This window comes from Nicotiana attenuata, unplaced genomic scaffold (assembly GCF_001879085.1).
Source record: "Nicotiana attenuata strain UT unplaced genomic scaffold, NIATTr2, whole genome shotgun sequence".
Classification (NCBI taxonomy): Eukaryota; Viridiplantae; Streptophyta; class Magnoliopsida; order Solanales; family Solanaceae; genus Nicotiana; species Nicotiana attenuata.
Window position 1 is genome coordinate 68,527 of NW_017672518.1, and position 21,681 is coordinate 90,207.

Below are 21,681 nucleotides of genomic sequence, written 5' to 3' on the forward strand. Positions count from 1 at the left end.
TTCATATGCAATATTAGTTAGTTAAATCTTAAGAATAATTAAATTTTAAAAACTAATAATATTCAAATTCACATAAAAAAAATATTACCAGTTTGAGTTTGGGAAAAGCTGTGCAGCCAATTTCGAGTAGTAACAAGTGTTTAGACATTTTCATAATAAATGCAACTTCTGTACTTTGTAGGAACACGCCACCAATGTTGAATGTTGATTCTGATGCTACAATGGTAACATGAATACTATGTACATCACGCGCCATCACTGAAAGATCGAGATATTTTTTAGAATGGTCCTTCCAATACATGACAACATCCATCTCTTGAAATTTCTCAAGATCAAGTTTTGGTTCCTCTTAGTAAAGATCCAATTCTGACTTTCTATCTCTAAAGGCAATATACTTCTTATTTTTTATATATTTTAAATAAATATTTTATTAGGCCCATGGGCCGGCCCAGTCCAGCCTCAGTCAAGCCTCACCGGCCACGGGCTTACTCGGGGTGGGCTTAAAAGCCTCATTTTTTAAATGGGCTCCAAAATTCTAGCCCAACCCTGCTAAATCACCGGCTGGGCTGGCCCAATGGGCCAATCCCATATTGATGGCTTTACTGACGCTCTTGATGCTTGACCTTGGCCGTTACTGATTGCTCGGCTATGACTCCCAGTGTCAGCTAGTCGACCTCGGCCATATTACTTTTCGTAACACTACTTCATGTAAAATCTCTTGAAGGTAAATTTTGACCCATACATGATATTTATTGAGTACATGTTGTTAATGTACTCCCGCTACACTTCTACACTGATCGTGCAGGATGTGAGGCAGGTGCATCTGGCAGTCATTCCGTCGCGCACCCCCGTTACCCCGAGGCTTAGTAGTGAGCTGCTCTCTGAGGCTCTTCTGCAGCACCCGTAGTCTCTCTTTTGTATTTACTTTCTGTCTACTCTATTTTAGACAGTAGCATAGTGTGTTGTATATTCTACTAGTTGCTCATACACTTGTGACACCAGGTCTTGGAAACATGCTAGTAGGCACTTTATAGTTTTTGGGTATTTATTTCATCGCACTTGCTCTTTTAATTGTTTACGCTTTACTTTATTAAGAACTTTCACTTCTTATTTATTTAATAAATAAAAATCAACTACTTTGAAATTATTAAAAGGAATAAATACATGGCTAGTTCACCGTTGGCTTGCCTAGCGGCAACATTGGGCACCATCACGACCTATAGGAGAAATTGGGGCGTGACAAGTGAGCTCCCATTTGAGATTGTTGGGAATTTTTTTTCTTCTTTTTACTAATTTGTATGGGGATTTTCAAAGATAATTTTGGAGAAAATAATGGAAGAGAATTCGTTTTACTGATTAATCTGGACTTTTTGGATTTACTGATTTTGTTTGTGCTCTTTTTACCTTTTTATTCATTTGGGAGTTTTAGAGTAAGAAGGATGGTGTTCATTGTTGTTTTGGGAAATTTTAGAGTGAATGAGGATTGTGTTTATGGTGGATGAAACATGTAGTGCTGGTGCTGCCATGGTGAAGAAGAAGAAGAGAAAGGAAAAGGTTTTAATTTTTTTTAATAAATTGGTAAAAAGAGATTGGGATCTATCAAAGGGACTGAAGAACACGTTCAGTTGGAGGTGTTTATTAGTACATTCCGTCGAGTACGAGTGTTTAATTGGAAAACTTATTAGTTCATTTACCGGGTTAATAAATGGGTACAAATTTAGGTGGCCCATAAACTATTTTGCCCATTTCAAACTAGTAATTTCCTCACTATTTTCTTTTCGATAGACATTATTGGGGCGGTCATGGTTTGGTTTGATCTTCATCGTAGAACCAAACAAGATATATGAGCTTAATAAAATTTTTTTTTGAGTAGTAATAAGATTATATATATATATATATTAGTTAGTTGGCATCATTACATAGCATTGTGTCACTTAGTGTGACATTGTCGTTGGACAACCCTGTATGCAAAATAGCATCACTAGCAATGTTTTGGTTGCCTATAGTTGTAAGCATATTACAAACTGAAATAGAAAGTTGCTTTGAATGTTTGCTTTCCCCGCTCCCGTCCATGCTCAGCATGTGTTGTACACAAAAAGGCAGTCTGAAGTTATGCCGTAGTAGTAGGCCCTTCTCCTGGTGTATTAACAACCTGCAAGAGTGTATTAAATTAGATAAAGAGGTGTGGCCATTGTTGATGGCGTTTATTACATCCGTTGAGTCTGTTTCTATTTTCTGGGGAAATAGATTGAACTTGTGTGCCATTTGTAGTCCTTCATAAAGTGTCTGCAATTCAGTATGAAGAGGGAATACACTATGACAAAACTTCTGAAATCCTAGTATCCATTTACCCGTATTGTCACGGAAAATACCACCTATGCCACTTTTTAGCTTTTCAAAGGCCCTATCAATATTAAGTTTAATCCAACCTATTTGGGGAGGATGCCATTTAATATGGATTATTTTGGAGATATAAATTGTTGCAATGCTTGAACTCACAAAGTGGAATTCTAAAGATTGATTTATCAATCTTTAGAGGTTAGGAGGGAGGGTTGTGTTGTTGCAGTTATTGGTACTTCTGTTAATCCATATCCCCCGTATAATGAAGGGAAAGAGTTTATGCCAATTAATATAAGGAGATTCAAAATTTGTTTTACTGTCTTTAAGGTGGAGTAAACAGTGTTGAGTGTTTGGAATGGTGAGATCCCTGATTCCTAAATCATCCAAGAGGGTTTTCACAATGGGGCATCTTATGAAGATGTGGGTGATGGATTCTTCTTCATTATGACCCATAGGGCATTGGTTATCTATATTAATGCCAATGTGATGTAGATATTGGCGACAAGGAATTCTTTTGTGTAGATATTGCCAAAAGAAGAATTTAATTTTATTGGGGCAGTATAGTTTCCAAATCCACTTGAAATCATATTGATGATTAGTCGTAATTTGGAGTAACTTTGAGCATGATTTACTTGTGAAGCAACCATTAGAGTTGATATTCCATATCGGTGTATCATTATTCCCAGTATTTAAGGGAATTGGAATTTGATTGATACTTGTTATTATATCCTTTGAAATTTGGAAGGATATTTTTGTTAGATCCCAATGGTTTTCCGAAATGATATCTTTAATCTTCATGGTTATCTCCTCTTTTTTAAGGGGTCCTTCAATGTTTAAACGTAGAGGAAGGTGGTCTGGAATCCAATTGGAGTGCCAAACACTAAAGGGCGAGTTTTTACAAGGCTGCCATGTGATACCTTTAGAACAAATCGACCACCCCTTAACAATACTTTTCCAAATGAAGGAGGTATTGGTTACTGATTTGTTGTTGGCATATATGTGAATAAGCATTTTTGACCATAATGCTGAGGCATTAGTTATGGCTCTCCACGCAAGGTTGCTTAAGGAAATTAAATTCTTGTTTTTAGTAGATTGTAATCCTAGCCCCCCTTGTTCCTTTGTTGTTGTAACATTAGACCAGTTAACATAGTGGATCTTTCTTGATTCCGTGGTGGATCCCCCAATAAAGTTACGTTGAATACGGTCTATTTCCTTTAAGGTTTTTGCTGGAAGGTAGGTGTATAATGCATTGCATGGCTTGGAATTGAGTTAAGGGTAGAAATAGCAAGAGTTGTTCTCCCAGCAATATTGAGAAATTTAGCTTTCCAGGAAGATAATTTTCTATGCATGTTATCAACTATATATTGGAAATCTTTGTGAGTTGGTTGATTATGAAGAATGGGATATCCTAGGTATTTTTCAAAGGAGTTGCTTATTTTGATGTTGAAGGTATTAGCTACTTCCTTTGCTAGGTTAGAGGTACAGTTCTTAGAAAGGATTATTTTTGATTTTTGGAGATTAATATTTTGCCCTGACAGTTTGCAGAATAGAGCAAGGCTATTTTTTTATGGAATTGCATGTTTTTCCATTAATTTTTGCCATCAGGGTAAGGCCGTCTGCAAAAAATAGGTGAGAAATAACAGGATCTCCAGTGCTTAAATGAATGGGGTCCCACTGGCAGATATCTACTTGATGAGATATAAGTCTGGAAAATATTTCTATACAAAGGATAAAAATATAAGGAGATAGAGGGCAACCTTGCCTAATACCTCTGCTTGGGCTGAAGAAATCCGTCACAGAGCCATTGACTAGGATAGCTATGTCACTAGTACAGCTGCAGTTCATAAATAATTTGGAGATGAATTTTGGAAATTTGAAGAATTTGAGAGTTTGTAGATAAAAGACCACTCTAAACGGTCAAAAGCCTTTTCTAAATCCAATTTCAGAATCATATTGGGCTTTTTTCCTTTTATTTTCTTTAGTTGGTTAATGATTTCTTGAACTATGATAGCGTTATCACTAGTTCTTCGCCCCTTGATAAAACTAGCCTGATAAGGGGAAATCAACTCATCTAAAAAAGGCTTTATTCTATTGGCAATGATCTTAGTAACAATTTTATAAATAGTGTTACAAAGCCCTATAGGTCTAAAGTTCTTTAGGTTATTAGCATTTTGTATTTTAGGAATAAGACATATATAAGTATTATTAATATTTTTTGGGATGGAGCTATTTTTGAAGATTTGCGAGCATATGTTAATAACAGATGGCCCCACTATATTCCAGTATTTTTGATAGAAGAATGGGTGCATACCATCCGGTCCTGGTGCTTTGAAGGGTTTAAATGAGAAAATAGCTTTTGTGACCTCAGAAGGCATTAGGGGATTATCCAAGTTCCTTAGATCAGTTGTTTGGAAGCCTGTAAGATCTTGGCAGATGCTCAACCAGTTAGTAGACTCATGGGATGTTGTGAAACTGTTGAGGAAGAAATTTTGAAAATGCTTTAGAATTTCTAATGGATCATTGATCCGGTTACCCTGGTCGTCTTTGAAGAACGTGATTTTATATTAATCCTTCTGTTGTTAGTAGCCATTATATGAAAATTTTTTGTATTAGCGTCTCCTTCTTGAATCCACGATATTCTAGCTCGAAGTTTTCAATAGTAATCTTCAATTTTAAGGAAATTATTATAATCTAATTGTAAGGAGCGTTCCAATTCTTGGAGGAAGGTTTTCGTTAGAGATTGAAGTACATTTAAATAACAGACTATAAAAAAGTAATCATACATACACGTAATTAAATATACAAAAATTAACGATCTTCCTAGACTAGTTACATAACGTATTACATCTCAAGCAAAGAAAACGAATCTGCCTAGACTTATTCTTAAAGGAAAAAAAAATTATATGCTCACGAAAAAATATGTCCATATCTCAATTGGGTTTGATTTTTTCGTGTTCATTACCAAACCAAATTAGACGGAGTACATGTTGATTTTTTAAATTGGTTTGACTCGAATTTTCAGTTGAATTTGATCTTTTCGTTTTTGTTGAACACCCAACATATTATCATTGGATATATCTGAATCATGGAAAAGAAAAAGAAAAACATACCTGAATCCATCAAAATCATCAAAGGATAGACTTTTTCTCCAGTACCCTAATCTTCAGTAGTCTCGATGACGAGACTATGGGCCACCAAAGGCTGGGCCCCAGCCATTCCCGCTTGCCTGCCATAGTCCCTCTTCTGTATAAAGAGATTAACTTCATTGTCAAATCAAAACAGTCACATATGCACTAGCAATAGAATACTTCTTTTTCATGTAGTAACATTTTTGAGTTTTGATCTGCCACAAGATGTTAACTTGCCTTTGTACAAGTAGTAGAAGTTTTTATAAACATTAGACTTATATAGCATGTTCGGCCAAGCTTCTTTTACACCTAGAAGTATATTTTTTTTCAAAGTTAAAATGTCTGGCCAAACTTTTGGAAGAAAAAAAAAGTATTTTGAGAAGCAGAAGCAGAAAAAAATACTCCCTCCGTTTCATATTAAATGAGGTAGTTTGACTCGGCACGGAGTTTAAGAAAAAAGTAGAAGACTTTTAAAACTTGTGATCTTAAAAGCTTAAGGGGCAAAAAGTTTGTGGGGTCATGACATTTGTGTGGCTATAAAAGCTTCTCATTAAGGGTAAAAGGGTAAAATGAAAGAGTTTAAAGTTGAATTATTTCCAAATTTAGAAATATGTCATTTGTTTTGGAACAAACTAAAAAGGAAAGTACCTCATTTAATATGAAACGGAGGGAGAAGCTACTTCCCAAAAGTATTTTTTTGAAAAGCACTTTTGAGAAAAATACATTTTGAAGCACTTTTTAGAAGCTTGACCAAACACTAATTGCTTCTCAGAAGTATTTTTTAAATTAATTAACCAAACATAAATTGCTTCTCACCAAAAGTACTTTTGAGAAAAATATTTATGAGAAAAAACACTTCTCAAAATAAGCTTATTTTAGACGCTTGGCCAAACAAGCTATTACTTTGATTGCGAAAACAGTAAATTAGAGTTTTATCAATTAAATAAAAATTTAATTACTAATTAAGTTAATTTGAATCTTTAAAATTCGAAATGATGTATATACCATAGCAATTTTAGTGAGCAATGTTAAATATATTTAGAATAAAAGAGTGCATATACATATAAATATTATGCTTTAGGTGACAATAGAAACAATTGATATGAGGTGAGAAGCAAGTGCTTTCACGGCTGTTTGACAAGAGTTTATTGGACCATAGAATTGTGTCTGGGAGTAGTAACAAGTCTTTTTCTCTTCTAAATGGACATATATTATATTATTATATAACTAATTACATGTAAAAATAGTGGTAGAAATTAATGGAAGGTGTCCACAGCTCCTTCGAGCACCGTGCCTACCTTCCTGCCGGGCAATTTACAAATAATTCTAGCTTTAACCTTGGAAGAAAAGGCATCAACTAGCTAGCTGCTACTGTGGACACTACTAAATTGAGGAAAGAAATTTCTCCTGTTTGAATGAGTGGAGAGACTTGGATTCTCTTCCTCCAATTGGTACCAAGTAATACTTGAAAAAAGAGGGAAAAAGAGGCAATTGATCAAATGTGAAATGTGAATCGGAATGCTTTCACATAGAGTCTCGTGAGCTCATATTCTACATCAAATTATTGGGCACCTGTCAAACTCAGCAACAAAACTATCACTGTCAGCATGTGGAAACGCTCTGTTCCCGAAAGATAATCCAATCACTAGGGCCCCAAACAAACAAAATAAAATTGTGCCATTTGTGTCAACAGGACCTGTTGAAAATCTTATATGGGGCTGTTCTTTTTTAATGTTTTTTCCACATAGTGTTAACCAACCTCAGCAGACTTACAGCATTTAGTCAGTCGTTTTGTAGTTCAACAACCAAAGAAAAAAGCAGCCCATCCAGAGATGGGTTCCACACAAATATGAAACTTAAAGTTAGAAATGAAGAAAATATCATTGATAACAAAAGTAACAAAATTCAATCAAAGAGTAAAGTTCCACAGTCAACGAAGATGCCTACTGTTTAAGGTTTTTTAAGGTCCACCTAAAATGTTTCCCGCTTACAGAAAATTATCTGTGTTTCTTCTGTGGTTCAAACCTCTGAAGAGTTTTGACTCGAACACTTCGCTTTTCCATGTAACATTTGAACCATATTATCTACCAGAATGATGTCTGCAATGTCTTATTCGCTGATGAAGTCTCCTACAAGTCTGTAGATTTACATAGATATCCTAGATTCTGACATAGTGTAGGGTTGGGAACCGCACTTATTATAAGTTTGCCTCGATGAGCAGATCCTTTGAAAGAAGGGACAAACTATGATTCTTGCTAGTAAAAGTGCATACAGTTAACTAAGATAGGTACATGTCAAACCTTCCATTTCGTTTGCCCGCTTTACTTGAAGGGCGGCTCTTACAACATTTCCCCTTGTTATTATTCCCACCTTCATTAAACAACAGTTTATTGATTAAAAAATCACTGGCAAGAAAAGATGCGACCAAACAAAGCTTGAGGAGCTTACCAGCTTACCATCACCATCTACCACAGGAAGCCGACGATACTTCGTTTTCAGTAAAAGTCTGACAAAGAAATTCATTAAAATGTTTGCTTTTCATCCAATAAAAAGCAAGAAAAACATGTAACATGAACGGAAGGAACATAGTAATAAATAAATGACAGAACCTTGCTGCATCCTCAAGATTGGTAGATTCACGAACTACTAATGGAGCAGGTGTCATCAGATCACCAACCACTTTCCCTTTGGTCTTACCTAGCAACTTTTGGATCTCATTGAATGTCTGCAAATATTATTCAGAGTGAGACACAGCTTGATTAGCTTTGAGATGCTGTGTGATGCAGTTAACATGATACATAATCAAGTGCGCTTTCACTGTTCTTCGTCACAGCAAAAAGATGACAAGCTAACTCCAAGCGAGCCACCCCATTTATTAACACCATTGCAAGGACGCTGAAAGGTCTGAAAATTGTTTTTACGGGAGTGAACTGAAGGTAGTCTAGGGTAAAAGGTCTATCTTTTGGGGAAGCAGACCCAACTTTTGGACAACAGGAAACATGGAGCATCTAGTCAAAAAATATCATCTACTTTCATTTCATGTGACATTATTTTTTATTAGTCCGTTGGAGAAAGAATGACACCTCTCTATATTTGAAAACAATTTTAACTTTAAAATTTTCATTTACCCTAGATAACATATTTTTATAGCCACAAAAATGTCATGGAAGGTTTAAGACCACAAGTTTTCCTGAAACTCCATGCTGAATCAAACAGTAGTAAGAAGATGAACTCAGTACGACCATAGAAGCTAAGCAGACAGATCATTATGAGATTGGAAATAGGATAGATGCATTATTAGATACTACAGCAAAACCCAGAGGCAGTTCAGTAGGTTTCATCAGCCATTAATTACATCTTACAAATAACAGGCCTTTTTTTCTGAATTCAATGCCACAAACACCTAAACTGCACAAAGTTGACTTCATGTAATATGTTAGCAGTCGGGAGCATCCATATGCAAGATCAGTGTGCAACGATGAATTTGAAGTCCACATATTGAATTCTTGTGGTTGAAATAGGAATATTTAAGTCACTCATGTGAGGCAAACGTTTTAATGAAATGGCCAACTTCAGAAGTTGGTGATTGAAAACCCATCCAATGTTTCCTCCCCTGATCCTCCCACACACACACACCAAAAGGAGAAAAAGGAAAAGGTGAAAGAGAGAATATCCACCTTTCACTACAGAGAAATTCAATAGTCTTCTACGTAGAGATCACTAGCTTATCAAAATTTGTGAAGGGTTTCATGTCTAAAATAAAAATTATTATGGAATTAGCGCCGTCAATTATTTTTACAAAAGTATGTACTCCATAAACAGTACAAGGGCATTAAAATTTTCTTACTTTCCAATTGCTGTCTACTTCAGGAAACATGTCTGCATCAGCTGTTCCTGTACCTAAGAGAAGTATTTGGACAATTAACATCATATCAGTATTTTAGTAAATCAGTTTAATCGAATGGAGAAGGGGAATACAGAAAAAGTGGAGGACCAACAAACCAACCAGAAAAGAGAAGAAAAGATATAGAAGTTCCATTCTTCCATCTTTATCAAGAACACCAGCTTGTTAGCAGCTCAAATTCTAATTTCTTAATGATTACTCAACTAATGGGATAAACCATTCAATCTTGAACAATCCAAACTGGACTTAATATTGGGGGACTATGTTGTAGCTGTTAATTGTTAAGCCTATTCTATCATGCCCCACATCCACAGAATCAAGTTGTGGTGATGCCTGTAAATATCAATTACTCCTCTTGCATAAATAAATTAATGCTCCATATAAGAATTTTTCTAGGCAGCAAGAATGAATCTTTTCAGGAAATTCCATTTTTAGATAACCAAAATCTAAGGAAGTAGATGTTGAAAAGAAGAAAAAAACACAATTGCTCCTTTTATCATTCGACCACTGCCTGAGATTGGGGTCCTAAGCTGGTGCAGTAGTGACAAGTTTTCTTGCCATGGCTAATTAAAGAGGACAGAGCTAATAGTGCACAGTACACCAAGAGAGAACTAATTGTGCCTTTGGAAAGATTGCTTTCAAGGAAAGAATGATATCAAAGTGGAAAACAAAATACAGGATAAATGAAATATAAGATTAACATGTGGAAAGAGAAAAGACAGAGGAGATGGAAGGGGATTTGGATGGGAATGCACCATACCTTCACAAGGCGTAAAACAAACCACATATTCTTAATCCAAATAAACTTTCAGTACTGGATAATGTTATCCAAATAAGCCTCAGAGATGTTTTCAATAGGATTTCGGCTAGAGTTATAAAAGGTCCCAAAGCAGTTGAAGCACAATAAGAAATTAGGGAAATCTTAGTTTATTTTTCACCTTATAACCAGAAGGGCTTAATTTGAACAGACCAAGTTTTTACTAGAACTTTGGCTAGAGTTCATAAAGATCAAAAGTAACATAAGGAATTAGGATAACCATAACTTATTTTCAACTTATAACCATAAATTAAGGCTAACAACAATGATAACACATATTTAAACACACTCTGTTTACAACTAAGTGAGTAAAACCTAAAATATGATAACAACATATTTAAACACTGCAAGAAAAAAGATTTGGAATTTGCTCCTGTTTGATGGACATTCCAAGTCACAAATATTATGCCAAAATATTAGAGGTACAAGAAAGTTCACCACAAAGATAGGTGGGATCTAACTAGAGAGACATGTAATGGTACATATTCACAAAGGAAAAAAAGAAAGAGATGCACTATACTCATCTCAAACATAAAGCTTGCCTGGAGTATGAAGGCAAACAAATTATGGAAGAGTTTAGAATCCCAAAACATAAAATCTAAACATTGTCTGTAGACGGGTATAGTGGACTGTATTCCATTTCTCCATACGCCAGTCCACAGCAAACATACCAGTTACTTGCCAAACACGTTCAAGGTAACAACGAAAACGGTCCAGAAAACAATATTGGCCAAATACCGATAGAATTTGTTGTAATCTCCGCATAAAAATCATCATAGCATCACCATTTAAGAAAATTTACCTGATATAGAGTCAAGCGCCAATAGATCATAGTCAGAAACAAGACCAACCTGTACCAAGAAAGAGCTTCTGACTTTTGAGTGTTTTGATGACACAACAACAACAGCAACAAGTCAATAACAACAACCCAGTAAAATCCACAAGTGGGGTCGGGTGAGGGTAGAGTATACACAGACCTTACCCTACTGTTTCTGGGAGACCCTCTGCTCAAAAAGTGTTTTGATGAAACAAAATAATATTACTCTTAGCACATCTTTGAACTGAATATCCTGAATCAAATCTATAGAGAAGTGACCATACCTTTCGCATTATAGTACTGCAAGTACATATTGCATTATTCAGTTAATAAATTTCTCATAATTAAAAGTTTTGATGCATACTAGGTATCGGATAAAAGGATCATCCACTAAATATTTGATTTACCAAAAGTGGATGGAAAACATACAAGCTAGAGAAGAAATTCCTATTAGTATGCAGTCAAAATATTTTAAGTAATAAGCTGGCAAAACAAAAGAGCTTTTCTACACCTGTTGCCAGAAGACACTATAGCATTAGATTTACTTCACCATTGTTTTAAAAAAGATTCACGCTGTCATCTTATAAACTGAAGTAACAAGGGAGAAGAGGAATTAAACAAATATTAGTTGCCATAAGAATTTTTAGCATTAGCTTTTCCTTACGCTTTGTGGTTTGAGACATGATTCATTCACAAATATAAGCCAGAAAAGAAAACATGTGATTGCACATTAAGAGCCCGTTTGGGCATAAGAAAGTTTTCACTTTTTTTCGAAAAATTTTCACTTTTTTCGAAATCAGCGTTTGGTCATAAAATTTTCAATTTTCGCTTGAAAATGCATTTTGGAATTTTTCGAAAATTTGGAAAACTCCAAAAAGCTGTTTTTCAAAATTTTCACTCAGATCACTCACAAAACTTCAAAAACAACCCAAAATTATATTCATGTCCAAACACAACTCTAATTTTCAAATACCATTTTCACTTGAAATATTTTTTTCACTTTGTTTTTGGAATTTTACAATTCTTATGTCCAAACGCCCACTAAATCAGAAGAAGAAAATATCTCCCAAGTAAAGCTTTTGATGTACTAATTAATTTGGATGGTAGCTATAAGTCTATAAATATCCATTCACAAATATAAGCCAGAAAAGAAAACATGTGATTGCACATTAAATGAGAAGAAGATAACATCTCCCGAGTAAAGCTTTTGATGTACTAATTAATTTGGATGGTAGCTATAAGCTTATAACAGATCTATAGATTTTATGACTGAAAATATTTTAATGTAACATGTCAAGAAAAGCATGCATCAATGTGTGAGAGCTGAAGCACATGAATTACTCTCCAGCATGTTTATCATATTATTAACTAAGAGCTTGTTGATTAGAACATGATGCAAATTAAAATATATCCTAATGGTCATGCACAATCACATGCACAGCAACTACTATTCTAAAAGTACCAGAGTAGTAACTAGATGATCTATTTTTAACATTCGTGAAAATTTTTAGCAGTCTAATCAACAAAAGCTATGTCCACTGTCATAGTAATCTATATGGGTTTGATATGATAAATTATCTTCTGTGTTTAACAAACTTCAGTTTGCACAAGATAGACACTTAAAGAAGTTAAAGGTTCCTAATGCCCAGCTTTGATGATATTAATTCAACTGAAACTTAATGGCAAATTAGCTTTCAGGTATGAAGTTGTTCATAAGTGCTACATAAGCTGGGATAGAGTCATTGAATAAGGGGTATTTACACTCAATAAAGTGGGATCTACACTGGATATAGCAGCTAATATTGCAAATCAGAACTTACCAATTTCCAGTTGTCATCAATTACAGGGAAACCAGTGATTCTGTGTTCTACTAGAGCTTCCAAGGCTGTTGCAGAAACTATCATGTATCAGATATTGATTTCATGTACAACAAGTAAAGATGAAATTTGAGTACAAAAGTACCTTCATCTACTGATGTTGTGGGCTTTACCACATGTAACTCCTCTTTTCTAGTCATGAAATCACCGACTGTATAGACACCATTTCTAGGCTGCCACGAGTGGAAAAGCTTATGATTTGGTGGACATTCATGGGGAAAAGGAACTTCTTGATGCAACGGATAAATCATTCACAGTCAACTTTCGAAAACAAAGGACTCTCGGAGAGAAACAGATCCAAGACATTTAGCACCAAGTTTTGTTCAAGCAACAACTTGTGAGCAAGATATTCACATGAGGAGCCAATACATATTGATCTCTCTGTCCCAAAATTTCAATCCATGTCTGCTCCCAAGGGTCAAATAAATAAATCTTTGAATAAGACATCTAAACGTATTCTGGTCATTTTGAAATAAAATGCCTATTATAATGCTTTCAGTGCAGTTCCTAAATATCTAATTTTATTTTTCTAAATACCTATATCTCATTTTCAGTGAAAGTAATAGCAAAAAGTTACATGGTTCCTCCACATTCAGTTATGTTGCACATATTTGAACCATGCCAAATTGCAACCTTACCTTTTCTTCTCTACCTCAATCCATAGGTTGAGGCTACCTTCAAATTAATCTGGATAAAAATACTTACCAAGAAACTGTGACTACAAAATTGTACTAACCTTGGGAATATTCACTTTGGCCAAGAATTTTGTCACTTAACGTTAAAACCGCTTGAGTTCAATTGCTACATTTCACATGGAGCTCCTCTCTCAATCAAATGAGATTGAATGCAGTTTCCCTTTTGTCACAACGTTAAGACTTAAGAGCGAGGGTAAGGGAAATGCAAGCTCTGTTGAGGTTTTACTTTTTAAGTCAGTTTATCACTATTCAAACTTTTAAGGATCCCTTGAATGACATATAATAAATTATTGCCAACGGTTTTGACCTAGTTGATTTCTGTTTATTTTTATATTATGTATATTTCCGCCTTGGAATTAAATCGAATTTTTCCAAAAAGTCCATCTAATACAACGTTGAAGACTGAAGAAGAAGAAGAAGACTAACAGGCAAGTAGTATCATTTTAAAACGTAATCTAATTTATACCAAGCACCCTGCTTTAACTTACCACATGTAAATGAATAGCCAAACCTTTACAACATCAAGTAGAACTCTGTCTAAAATTTGAAGGTCAAACTGATTTTTATGCATTTTGACTTTATTAGCATAACTGAAAAAAAGAGTTAAGGATTGTCAATTTTTGATAGAGGAAGGACTACAGCTACTTGCCTTTTTTATTCACGCACTTTTTCAAAAAGCATGAATGCCTATTAACTAAATCCACCTATGCAGAAAGTAACTATGTAGCTTTTTTAAGCTGAGCTCCAATTGAGCTAAGCCATGGACTCCATTAATGGAGCAATGTAACAGTAGCGAGCAATTTAGAGATAGGAAGAGAGAGAAATGAAGAGGAAAATGTTTTCTCTATATTCAATCGTGTATCAATAACAAATACAACTTCTACTTTATATACACAAACTAACCTCTACTTAATTAAGCTAAGAACACTAACGGTTGGTAACTAACTCTAACAACCACAACTAACTATGACAGCTATCCAACTAACTTGACAGTTGGCTAAGCACTTAGCACTACACAGTCGGCTATTCTTCCACTCCCCCTCAAAAGCTAGAGGGTGTAAGATATTGAGCACTCCTAGCTTGCACAGTAGATATTCATGATGTACTCTCCCAAGCCCCTTAATCAACCGATCTACTTGCTGGTCCTTAGTTCTAATGTGATGTGCCTTGATCTTCGCTTCTTTTGACAAAATGAAGGTCTATCTCTATGTGTTTGGTCCTTTCATGAAATATGGGATTAGCTGCAATTAGCAATGCAGCTTTGCTATCACACATTAAACCCACTGGTTGCTTCATAGGTACATTGAGCTCTGTGAACAATCCCAGCAACCATACAATTTTTGCAGTTGCTGCTGCTAAGCTTCTGTATTCTGCTTCTGCTAAACTTCTTGAAACTGTCTGTTTTTTCTTTAATTTCCAAGACACCAATGAGTCTCCAAACTTCACCACAAACCCAGTCATTGACCTTCTAGTGTCAGGACATGATTCGCAGTCTGCATCACAGTAACAAACCAGACTATATGCATGCTTGCTACTTATCAGAATCCCCATTCCTGGATTCTGTTTGATGTATTTCACCACTCTTATTGTTGCTTCCCAGTGAGACTGCTTACATGGTTGCATGAACTGGCTCAATGTTTGCACCGCAAATATGATGTCTAGCCTAGTGATTGTTAGATATATTAACCTACCAATCAACCTCTGATAAGCTGAAATGTCTATCAGCATTTCATATCTGGATACTCCAACATGTTTATCAAATTCTACTTAGATGAACATCTGATTCATGTCGATTAGGGTGGCAGTTGGCTTTGTTGTTCCCAAACCTAAATCAGACACCAGTTCAAGCGCATACTTCCTTTCGTTTAACAAGATCCCTTGGTTGGATCTCATTACTTCTATCCTAAGGAAATACCTCAATTCTCCAAGATCCTTCACTTTGAACTTTCTGTTCATAACATTCTTTGTCTCCTGAATAAGTTCTTCATTGTTTCCTGTGATAAGCACGTCATCAACATACACCAACACAGCTACAAACTTTGTTCCTTTCTTCTTTGTAAAAAATAAGTAATCGTACAGACGTTGAGCCCGTTTGGATTGACTTATTTTAAGTGACTTTTAAGCCAAAATAGCTTTTAAGCCATAAGTTAGGAATTCTCGCTTTTGGTTTTTGACTTGTTTTTGGCATTTTAGCTTAAAAACAAGTGCTCAAAGGCACTTTTTTACTTTTTCCAAACACTTCAAAATGACTTAAAAACTATTTTGGCTTAAAAGCACTTAAAATAAGCTGATCCAAACGGGCTCTTTGAACATAGCCTGCATCTAGAAGTGCTTCAATAAGCTTAATGTTCCATTGTCTTGAAGCCTGCTTCAAACCATACAAGGACTTCACCAACTTGCATACTTGTGTCTCCCCTGCCTTCTGGAGCCCTGAGGTAGTTCCATATATACTTCCTCATATAAGTCCCCTTGGAGAAATGCATTATAGATATCTATTTGATACATGTTCCATCCTTTTGAGGCTGCCACTGCAATGACTGCTCTCAAATCGGTGAGAATGTCTCATGATAATCTGGACCTTCTTTTGACCGTACCCCTTGGCCACTAACCTAGCTTTGAATCTCTCAGCTTCTCCATTGACCTTGAACTTTATCTTGTACACCCATTTTGAGCCAATGGTGTTTTTTCCTTTAGGTAAGTCTACTATCTCTCATGTGTTGTTGTCTTCTAAGGCCTTAATCTCCAACTGCATTGCTTCCACCCATCTCTTTTCTTTGGATGCTTTGGCAAAACTCTGTGGTTCTGTCAGTGAAGAAATCTTTGCCACAAAGCTCTGGCATGATGCTGACAGCCTACTATATGTTAAATGATCTGATGAAGGATATAGTGTTATTTCGGGAGCCTTCTTTTGTGTGACATAATCCTTAAACTATAAAGGCTCCTTGACACTTATGCTAGATCTTCTTGGTTCCTCATTTGTGAGGACATGTCCTATTTCTGGAGATGTATCTGCATCTTGTGGCAGGCTATGTTGCTCGAACTCTCCAAAAATGTGGCCGGATACGTGTCGGATCTTCCAAAAGTAGTGCATTTTGAAGGATCCGACAAGGGTGCGGCTACATTTTGGAGAGTCCGCGCAACATAGGTGGCAGGTTCACTGCTTCATAGTCTTCCTCACTTTCAATATTATGTAAGTCTGTTGTCAAGTCTGTCTCTTCTTCTATATGTCCATTTTCTGCATGCCCATTCTCCACTTCTTCAGCGGGTCTATTATTCACACCAGGAGCTGGATCCATTATTGGTGAGGTCACAGCTTCAGGTGAATAAGAAGTAGATGCAGGTGCAGTGTCTTCGCTGTTTTCTTGTAGAGAGTCATGATTAGCTGGAACTAGTGGATATGGTTCATGATTAGCCTGCATACTCCCCCTATCATGGATCACAGAATGTCTCCATGAAGAAGGTTGAACAAAAGGAAATAAATGCTCCTTAAACACAATATTCCAGCAAACAAAAAATTGGTTAGTGGAGAGATCCAATAGCTTGTAACCTTTCTGAGTTTCTGAATACCCAAGGTGAACTGCTGGCCTTGCTCTTGCTGGGAACTTGTTCCTACGTACCAAAGCAGTAGCACATAGGCAACCAAACACTCTTAATGGTTAAGGGAAGGCTGTTTATGATATTACAACAAATATGGTGTTTTCCCATTCAAAATGACAGTAGGAAGCCTATTAATAAGGTACACAGCAGTGATTATGCATTCTCCCCGGTACCTAGTTGGCACATTTGCTTGAAATTTCAGTGCCCTTGCCGTATCTATGATGTGACTTTGTTTCCTCTCTACCACCCCATTGTGCTGGGGTGTGTATGCACAACTACTTTGATATACTATGCCATGTGATCAAACAAGCTATTGCATTGTTTATTAAAAAATTCTCCTCCATTGTTTGTTCTAATGGTCTTAACAACTGCACTAAACTGTATTACGAGCATGGAAAGAAACTTCTGCAATACTACTATAACATCACTCTTTAACTGCAGTAAATGAACCCAGGTATATCTTGAATGATCATCCACAATAGTCAAGAAAAATGCTTCCTATCATGTGTAGGGATTTGTAAGGTCCCCAAATATCCATATGTAATAGTAGCAAAGGACCGACGCTTATAGAACAACTCCTAGGAAAAACCAACCTACTTTGCTTAGCCAAAGGACAACCTGAACAGTCATTATTTACCGTGAAATCTAATGTGCATGCTGAAAACACTTTATATGCTTCATTGTGCTAACTGAGGCATGTCTTAATCTGTGATGCCAAAGATGTCCATCAATTTCTGGCTTTTGAGTGGTTACTGCTGATATCCGCTTCAATACTCTTGCTATGTGCTCATCCTTCACCACGTACGGGCCTCTTTTTTCCTTACCAATCCCCTTACCCTGCCACTCCAAAGGTCCTGAAATACATAGAAATCATGATAAAAATGGACAGAGCAGCAGAGTTCCTTTGTGAGTTTGGATACTGACAGCAATTTAAAACTGAAGTCGGGGACAAACAACACATTTTTCACTTCCAAATCCTTAAGAAGAGCTGCATTACCAATATGTGTGATGTCAGTTCTCTCACCAATAGGCAATTGTACATGCTCTCTCTGTTCATCTTTCAACTTAGTTTTAGAGTGCAATAAATCTAATGAGGCAGCTATGTGATGAGTTGCACCGGAGTCAACTATCCACTCACTATTAGAGCAATTAGCCATTAATAAAGTGGTAATACCTGTCATGTTCACTCGAGGTATAGAGGAATCCTTGTTCAGCATATTCAGAACTTGTCAGCATTGACCTTCAATGAAGAAGTGCCCCGCTACCTGGTCACAACTTGTTCCTTTTTCTCCCCTCATCTATGTCTGTTGCTCATGCTCAAGAACACCAGTAACACTGTTAGCCACAACTTGCCTCTTTGCCTTAAAATCCCCTGGATACCGTATTAGTTTATAGCAATTTTCCTTCAAATGCCCATTCTTATGACAATAATCACGTCTCATGAAAGGTTTTTTTTTCCTTCATAGAGTTGCCCTCGGCCAGTTTGCATGGCAATTGGCTCTCCTCTACCAGTTATTCCTCGAACAACTTGCATAGTAGTTGTTTCTCCTTTAACAGCCAATGTTGGATATGGACTTGACCTTTCACTTTCATCTTCAATAATCAAGGCATAGGCCTGATTTAGAGTTGGTTCTGTCGTTTTCATTAGAATTTGTCTCCTTGCCTTGATCATAGGATTCATTGAGGCCACTCAGAAATTGAAGCAACCTGTGTTGATGAAGATGCACAATATAATCATTCGACTTCACACAATCACAGGAAACAACCTTTTTGCCTTTCAAAGGCAGGGGTAAAGTCTGCGTACACTCTACCCTCCCCAGACCCCACTTGTGAGATTACACTGGGTATGTTGTTGTTGACTTCACACGGTCACATCCAGGTGAAGGAACCAACGCATCATACTCTGACCACAGCTCTTTCAGCTTTGTAAAATAAGTGTCCACAAAATCTGTTCCCTATGAGATTGTTGCAATCTCTCTATGCAATTGGAAGAACCTTACACGATTAACCTTACCAAACCTCTCCTTTACCCCCTTCCAAACTAGATGAGCATCAGATGCATATAGGTGATTCCACTAACTAGGTTATGCGATACAGTAGTCATGATCCAGGAGAGGACAAGTGCATTGCATGTCTCCCTTCTTAAAGTAATCCTTTTTACAAGTACCAGTCACAAACCCTAATTTTTGCTTAGCTAGAAGTGCAATTCGCATTGTTATCTGCACAATCCATAGTTTTCAGATCCTGTGAGTTCAATCAGAATCAAAACTGAGCTCAGCGTGTCACAAGGATGAAGAAACAACGGATGAGTATGATCGATCTTATCATCTCCCATTGTTGAGCTTGGTATGGAAAAGAATTACTGAAATTGACGATCAATTGCTCAGCTCGTGTACTACCAGCACGACTGCTCTGATACCATGTGAGCTGAGCTCCAATTGAGCTAAGCCATGGACTCCATTAATGGAGCAATGTAACAGTAGCGAACAGTTTAGAGATAGGAAGAGAGAGAAATAAGAGTAAAATGTTTGTTGTATATTCAATCGTGTATCAATAACAAATACAACTTCTATATTTATAGACACAAACTAACCTCTACTTAATTGAGCTAAAACACTAACTATTGGTAACTAACTCTAACGACCACAACTAGCTGTGACAGCTGTCCAACTAACTTGACAGCTGGCTAAGCACTTCGCACTACATAGTCGACTATTCTCATAGCTTTAAGCTTTCACATATAGAATAACTTTTAAAGTAACTATTTAATACTAATGATTGATCGACTTCATGTTCATGTCTCAGTTTTAATTAATAAATCACAATTTTTAATTTAAATTATAGTATAATCATAACTAGCACATAATTTAAGAATCATTTTATCACTTTACAATGAGTTCGGCCTTAAGTGCTTAAGAAGTTTATCAAATACTCTAAAATCTTTATCCTTCTAGAAACTTCAGATCCTATAATTCGTATGTGCCGTTGAAGATATGCCAAATTACGGTGTAAGTACATTAAAAGAGAACAGAGTCGCAAAAATTAAGTTAAGCTAACCTAAGCTACGAGTTCAATCAGGATTGTAGAATTGGATAAGGAAGCAAACCGGTACAGAATTGGCCGTCAAAGTGTTGGCTGCAGCAAGGCGAAAGGTCTCGCGAGAGTCCGAAAGGCGTACCGGTAGGAAACATTTAGAGGATGCAGCAAGTTTGTGGCTAGGCAGAGATAACAGGCAAGGCAGCTGGTGGTGGAATGCGGCGGATGCGCGGTGGAGACAGAGTCCGAACGGTGATATAGACGTCATCGAAGGGAGAAGAATATGACAACGAACAGAGAGAAGAGCGGAAAGTGAAGATGTAGCAGTCGACGGAAATTGCGAAGCCAGTACTCAGTAATTGCAGAAGCGTATGGCTTCGTCAGTCGTCAGTTAGTTATTTTTTGATACTCTCGAGGCATCTAAACTTGAAGAATTTTATTTTATTCTGTGGGAGACATATTTTTATGTTACATATTTGTGGATCCATATGTTATATATGTGGGTAAGGGTGTTAAACGGGCCGGGCAGCCCGGTTCCGGACCGGCCCAGACCGGTAGAACCCGGAACCGGCCCGGACCGGTAAGGGGGCTGGGCTGGGCTGGGCTGGGTAGGGGGTTGGGGTGGGTTTGGACGGTTTAAATTTTTGAAACGGGTTACTCGGCCCGGTAAAACCTGTTAGATGAACAGTGCCGTTAAACCGGTTAACCGGCCCGGCCCGGCCCGGAACGTGAATATAACATGAATATACTGTGAATATACCATGAATATACTATTAATATACCATGGATATACCATGAATATACCAATTATTGTATACTAATTAACATAATTTAAATTTGTTGGAATTTATCATATAGTGTATATATTTGGGGTATAAAACTATAAATGCTCAAATCATAGAATATGATGGTAACGTATTATTTTTAAAATATGCTATATATGTGTTATTTTAAGATTTTAAGACAATTTGTTATTTTAAATTATTAGACGTATTTATGCTTAATGATTTCGTTTGTTAGATTAATTTGAAGTATTATTAATTTATTATGCATGAAAATTTAGTTTACTATTTATTTGTTAATTTACTTTTTAAATGCAAACTTTAATTTTGTAATTTTGAAATAAATATAGCACTTGTAATTTATAAGTGCAATTTTTTCCCATCTTCCTTGTATTCTTTATGTTAGTACTTTGTATTAATACTATAACTTACAATATTTATACAAAATCCAAAAAAAAAAATTAAAATTATACTAAACCCGGCCCGGCCCGGCCCCCTCAACCCGTAACCCTTATGGTTCAATTTTTACCCGGATGAACCCGAACCCGTTAAGACCCAACCCGTAACCGGCCTGGACCGTAACCCGTACGGGTCCAAAAATATAGGCCCGGCCCGGCCCGGCCCACCCGTTAAACACCTTTATATGTGGGTCTATAAAATTTCAGGACCCACACAGTGTGAGAAAAGA

At 36.5% G+C, this 21,681-nt stretch overlaps 1 protein-coding gene across 3 annotated transcripts; it reads right to left on the reverse strand.

Annotated features, from left to right (window-relative positions):
• Positions 1–1,849: 1,849 nt before the first annotated feature.
• LOC109213508 (CBS domain-containing protein CBSX1, chloroplastic-like) lies at positions 1,850–20,656 on the reverse strand. 3 transcript variants are annotated; one of them, XM_019377314.1, is made up of 10 exons: positions 20,282–20,656; positions 12,969–13,056; positions 12,827–12,891; positions 10,992–11,040; positions 9,316–9,368; positions 8,078–8,193; positions 7,917–7,974; positions 7,769–7,838; positions 5,451–5,583; positions 1,850–2,152 (listed from the first exon to the last, which is right to left on the reverse strand). In XM_019377314.1, the coding sequence occupies exons 1-9, from the start codon at positions 20,477–20,479 to the stop codon at positions 5,525–5,527; spliced, it is 756 nt and encodes a 251-aa protein (XP_019232859.1). In that variant the 5' UTR covers positions 20,480–20,656; the 3' UTR covers positions 1,850–2,152; positions 5,451–5,524. The 3 variants fall into 3 exon arrangements, with proteins under 3 accessions (XP_019232859.1, XP_019232861.1, XP_019232860.1); XM_019377316.1 differs by lacking the exons at positions 1,850–2,152; positions 5,451–5,583 and adding an exon at positions 6,600–7,040; XM_019377315.1 differs by lacking the exons at positions 1,850–2,152; positions 5,451–5,583 and having other exon boundaries at positions 7,319–7,838.
• Between the last annotated feature and the right edge of the window lie 1,025 nt (positions 20,657–21,681).